The 5960-nt window shown below is 33.7% G+C and overlaps 1 protein-coding gene across 1 annotated transcript; it reads left to right on the forward strand.

Moving 5' to 3' along the window:
• Window positions 1-4229: 4229 nt before the first annotated feature.
• Window positions 4230-5385, forward strand: LOC129759676 (leucine-rich repeats and immunoglobulin-like domains protein 3). The gene is made up of 2 exons (XM_055757188.1): window positions 4230-4360; window positions 4428-5385. Exons 1-2 carry the CDS (start codon window positions 4332-4334, stop codon window positions 5383-5385), a joined length of 987 nt encoding a protein of 328 aa, XP_055613163.1. The 5' UTR covers window positions 4230-4331.
• The last annotated feature ends 575 nt before the right edge of the window (window positions 5386-5960 follow it).

The following is a 5960-nucleotide window of genomic DNA, read 5'->3' on the forward strand; positions in this document are numbered from 1 at the left end:
ACCTTAAAATCGAAGCTTGAGGATCGATCTCTAATAGATCGATCTTGTTCACTTTTAACAAGAAAGAGAGCATTTTGTTATAATAAGGATAAAAAAGAACAAAAGTTTCAAAGATGCGTTAAACTTCTATCTTTGGTTGAAATAAATGCATATAAACGTTTTTATTAAGGTACTCAATATATTGAAAAATTCCAAACAATTACTCTGGTGTACCTCACATATATTTTGAGCCAATCAAATTAAACAATAAAAAAATTATCATTGTTGTTTATTTGTATCAAAAGTTGCCTATTAGGTTGTATTTAGTTCTAAATATTTTCAAGATCGAAGAAAAATCATTAATCCAAAATCAAAATGAAAATATTGTAACAAAATTTTGATTTCAGATGCGAGTATATGAATTCGCACAAGTTTTATTATTGGAAAGAGAGCAGCTATTTTAGTGTATATGTTTCAATAACTGTTTCGAAAAATTTTTTCATCCTGAAATATTCCGTCAGATTTTGTCAATCACCTTTAGTTTTGGTTCTATGGCTCGTATAACTCTAAAACTTGACAGTTTTTACTGAATTGCAGCTCAATGAAATAAAAAACCTACATAAAAAACTAGAAACCGATTAAAAATATATTTATTATCCTGAATTTAATGAAGGATCAAGATTTTGGCTAGATTTTCGAATTTCAGAGTTACAATGCTTTTGTTAGAGGAAAAAAAGTAATTTGACAAATTTAAGAAAACTCAATTGAAAATTGGATAACTAGTTAATTTCTTCGCTCAAAGGGGCGTTTTGATTTTTATTATATAAATATTTAAATTTATTTAACATCTATGTAGAAGACTGCAAAAGGTTTTATTTTCAATAAAATCTAAGAATTATTTTGTTTTAAAATTTCTTAGAATTTTGATCAAATTCATTAATTTCCGTGGAAATGTAAAAAAAAATCAAAGACAATCTTATGTAATTTTTCTGAGAAGTCAAAATTGTTCACTCATTTTATTTGCAGTCATCGAAAAAGTTGATCATTTTATTAAAACCTATATTTTCAATGTTTTTGTAACATTTAACAGTTTAAAAAAAAATCTTTTTTTAACACTCCAAAATCTGTTGAAATCATAGCAATTATTTTCAAATTATTTCTTAAAAATCGAAGAAAAAGGATTTTTTTTAAATGAGAAAATAATTTTTCATTTCATTCATTTTTTTACCCTAATTGTTGGAAAATTGTTACTATTCCAAACAAATGATTCAAATTTCATTTCATTCGATTCAGATTTAATGAAGTTCTAAAACAAAGATAGAATTGAATAAAATTTTGATTTAGAAATGAAATTCTTGAACTACAATTCACAATGAGAAATGAATTTAAGAATTGATTAGAAACAATATGATATTTTTGAATCATCATTCTGAAAAATATAACAGGATAAATAGTGTTTTAAAATCAATTTTGAGTTTATTACAATTACAATCAAAATATAATCCCAAATATTTGTTTCTCGAATGTTTATTTGCGAAATAAAAAAACATTTAAATTTCGTTTCGAATAAATTTCATTGATATGAAGGAGCTCATAAGAAATAAATAATTGAAAAGTTTCTTAAAAATTTCTTCAATATAACAATAAGTGAATCATTTTCATTTGTTAAATGACATTTATAGCAAGAAATTTCTTAATGAGCTCATAAACCTTCCTGGTATAAAAAATACGAAAATCAGCTTTTATCAATATACTCTCACACGGAAAAATATAGATCCGCAGATTGAAGTTGTATCAAAGAATATCGAAAAAAAATAGAAAATAGGTTTAACAAATTAAAATCATTCTCCAATTTTCAATTTTTTAATAATATCTAAAACTAAGTTCTATAAGATCATTTTGATAGAAAAAGGGCTACACACTGTATCCTCCCCCCCCCCCTCCATTGCTCTTTCAAAAGGCCTTTCAAAATCACTCCACCCCCCCCCCCCCCCAAGAACGAGCTCTAGGACCGCCCCTGGTAACCGGCTGCCCATCTTTTTAAACCCACATCCCACCCACAACTCACATTTTCATCTTAATCCAATATATAATGACGTCAATATCGCAAAAACAGTTATTAATTAATTCGAACAACCCCTTTTGTCAACCGCAGGGTTAGATGCAACACTTGTATACCACAACACTTATTAAATTTTTATTTCAATATAATATTAAAAATTACTCTTAACTGAGAACAAAATAATTTAAATCAAAGATTCACCTTTCAAATCTCCCTCCCATATGCTAGATACCGTCAAACGGGGCATCATGCAACAGCGGGGTTCGATGCAACATTTAGATAACACTACATTGAATCAATTTTTAATTTTATGTATTGTAATAAAGTTATCTTTTAATGATAGCAAAATGATGATGACATAATTTCTCGCATCTTAAGCTAGTTTTCTTAAGTTTTTTATTTGTAAGTAAAATTTTAAAAATCGAGCAATAAATGTACAAATTTTAACATTTTTTGATGCCGAAAAAAACTTTACCCAGTATGACGGATCGGCTTGGTAAAATTACCAACAAAATTTTTACTGTTTTCCTCATGTTATACCAACATTGTTGGTGTAAAAATATGTTTCGAACAATCACCCAATTTTTTAAAATGAATATTTTTAAAATTCAGTTAGATGTTTGGGGTTAAATGCAACAAAATGCAAATCAAAGAAATACCTTGTAAATTTCGTTTCCATGTGTTGGAATATGAATGTTTTGCATCACGCGTTTGTTAACATTGAAATTTCATTCATCCAAACATTTATTTTTATGATTTCAACTTTTAGAATTTTTTGTAGTACTATTTAACCCCTAAATGTATGCAGTATCCTTTTTTCAGAAAAAAATGTGAAAATTAGTTTTTACAGACCCAAAAACTACTGCAATTGGTGTTGTCATGCGTAATGATCTTTAAGGTATCGCAAAAATATAAAAAACTATAAATTTTCGTACGTGTTCATAAGATTTTTCATTAAAAACAAAGTTTGTTGCAAGTTACCCCATTTTCTAAGGAGGGTGAAAATCGCATGTTTTTAGAAAATTAAAAATATGTGAAGAAACCTATAATTTTTCTAACTACGCCAATTTGGTATCCCAGCATCCTTAAAACTTTTGATGCATAAGGGGTAGGATTAATTATGAACATAAGTTTATTAGAAGCCATTGAAGTTGAAAATTGTTGCATGTTGCCCCAGTTGACGGTAATGATTTTTTTTACCCCTAAATGTATGCAGCACCCTTATGCTTTTTCTTTAAACAGATTTTTGACACAAAAAATGTAAAATTTAACTCGAACAGATCCATAAATTACTGAAATTGGTGCTTTATGTGTTTTGACATCACAAATATATCAACAACTATCAATTATCAAACGTTTCCAATTGATTTTTCATTAAAAACATAGTTTGTTTCTTAGTAGGGAGAAAATCGCATGTTTTTGTAAAACTAAATATAACTGTTATAACTAAAAAAAAACAAAACTTTTTCTGACAACGTCAATTTGCTGTCTTTTGATGTACAAGCTGTATGATTATCTGTGGACATTAAGTTTTTAGAATCCATTGAAGTTGAAAAGAATTGCATGATGCCCCAGTTGACGGTAAATATCGCTAAAACAGTGGACAGTTAATATCTACGACCCCTTTTGCCGGCCCCTCACACAAAATCTGATACCTGTTCATCAAAACACCCAGGTGCAAATTTTCATCTCAACCCAGTGTATTATAATGTCAATATCACAAAAAAAAAGTCTTATATGGACGACCCCCCTTCAAAAGGGGTCATCCGAAAATCTAAAAACATTTTTTCATCATTTCTGGTCCTAGGGAGCACCCATGCCAAATTTTGGCTCTCTAGTTCCTAAGGCGGCTGAATACAAACAAACAACCAAACAAACATAAAATCAACAGATTCAATTCAAACCTCAATTCCTAATTCCTGGATTTTAAATTGTTTTTATATATGATTCTTATCTGATGAACGTTCCGCGAACTTCCGACGGTGCCCGTCAATTGTTTTGAAACTCTAAAAAAACAAGATCAATCAATGCGTACTTCCCCAAACAATGCGCGAAAAATAAGCTCATTTGCAACCGCAAAAACTAACCGCACACCGCTTCCACAGTTCTATGGCCATTAACGACGATGCTATTTATACTTGGTACTTTCATTCATTGCCATGTGCCATTCAATCACTGATCGGCCGTATCAGTAGCGTCACGATCAGCGGAATCGAAACAAACGGACGACGACGCCAACGCCGTCGTTATTCGATCGATAGTAGCCGAACTGTGCTGCACTCGAGTGGACATGGACGTTTTTCGAGTGGCCGGTGGATTGTGAGTTGATTTTGTTGTCAAATAACTTGTTTTCGAATTGAAATTGAGATCATTCTAATAATTATAGGTTGTTGGGAGTGTTTGTTCTGGGAATAAGCTCCGCTGACCGGAAACAGTACAGCTGTGAAGAAACGAGTCGGTTTAGAGTCACCAATATCTGTTCTATCAATGGGGTGAAGCTTTCCGAGAATTCTGTTCTGCCTGATGGTGATTTTCCGGATGTCACCTTCCTGGAGCTACGTAACCCCGAAATTCTCGATTTTGAAGTTCAATTGTTCGAGAAAATCTCAACGAACACTACGGAACTAACTCTTCGCCGGGGGCAAGTTCGTTCGATCAACTTCTGGTCTCCATCGCTGAAAGTTCTACGGATTGTTGAGACAGGTCTTTCTTCGTTCGAGGTCCTCTTAGAACCCAACAATGTTCTACGGCAGCTGGTCATCCGATCCCGGGACTACTCAAACTGGTCCGTTGGAATGTTTTGGCTCAGCGCACTCGAGATTATAGACATTGCGTACTGCAACTTCACATACATCAACCTGGATTGGTTCGGGGGATTCCAGAAGCTAAAGGTACTGGATGTGTCCAAAAATCACATCCATTCGCTGCAAAGTGGACCGTTTCTCACATTGAACTCTCTCGAGGAACTCTACGTGTGGGGCAATCGCCTAGAATACATTTGGCGCTTTCCGGACGTTTTCCCAAAACTGGAACGGATTGGTCTGTCCGAAAACCGATGGCTTTGCGATTGGGTATCGCTGGCTCGAGAATCCTTGATGGTACTAAACATCATCTCAATGGGATCGGATTACAATTGTAAACCTGGTTGGGCCTTGAATGGGGGACTGTGCTGTCGAAGAACCGGGGAGTGGAAACTGTCTGGCGATGGGTCAAATGAGAACAGAGTGCATGTGGATTTATATATTACGGAAACCGGTAACAGCAGCCGGAATGATTCGGTCGTTGGTGCTAAAATGGGTGATATGGTGATATTCCTGGACAAACCTGTTAATGCAACTACTTAAACCGTAGTTTTCTAGTTAATAAATGTGACAAAGCATAAGTTTTTATTGTTATATTTGTTGAATAAAATGTGAAAAAAAACACACCAAGAGTTTTAAATCAAGCAAAATAAGCTTTGAAAGCTTCAACTACAACTTCACTAATCAACACGTCTCATATGTGATCAACCCCAACAACCCTCATTTGTTAAAACATTGCCTACCTAACGGGCGTTTGTTTTCCGAATCGGTTGGTTTTCGAAGTAGGCTTGCTTGCTTTCCGTTGTTGCTCGAATCGGTTCGATCAACCCTAGCCTTTGTACCTACCTATGTTGGAAAACTTGCTCACCTACATTTGCGGGAGCTTTCGACCCGATTTGAACGTCTTCTGCCTTTTTTGGAGGGTTGATTGGTGAATGGTGGCCTACTGATGGTTTTATGCAGTAGGACCACTTACCTCAGTAGAGGTACCAGACCTGGGACAACGATTTCGCTGTTGTGCTTAGTGAAGTTTGATGTCAGATTTTACAGCATGGGGACATTCTTTCATTTTAAATTCATGGCGTGTGGTGGTTGGAAATGATGTCCATTCAATGTGT

Source organism: Uranotaenia lowii, unplaced genomic scaffold, assembly GCF_029784155.1.
Source record: "Uranotaenia lowii strain MFRU-FL unplaced genomic scaffold, ASM2978415v1 HiC_scaffold_241, whole genome shotgun sequence".
In the NCBI taxonomy this organism is placed as follows: domain Eukaryota; kingdom Metazoa; phylum Arthropoda; class Insecta; order Diptera; family Culicidae; genus Uranotaenia; species Uranotaenia lowii.

Coding starts and splice junctions, on each gene's coding strand:
- LOC129759676 (XM_055757188.1), top strand. CDS start 4,332: ATGGACGTTTTTCGAGTGGCCGGTGGATT. Junction 4,361..4,427: donor TTTCGAGTGGCCGGTGGATT/GTGAGTTGATTT, acceptor TAATAATTATAG/GTTGTTGGGAGTGTTTGTTC.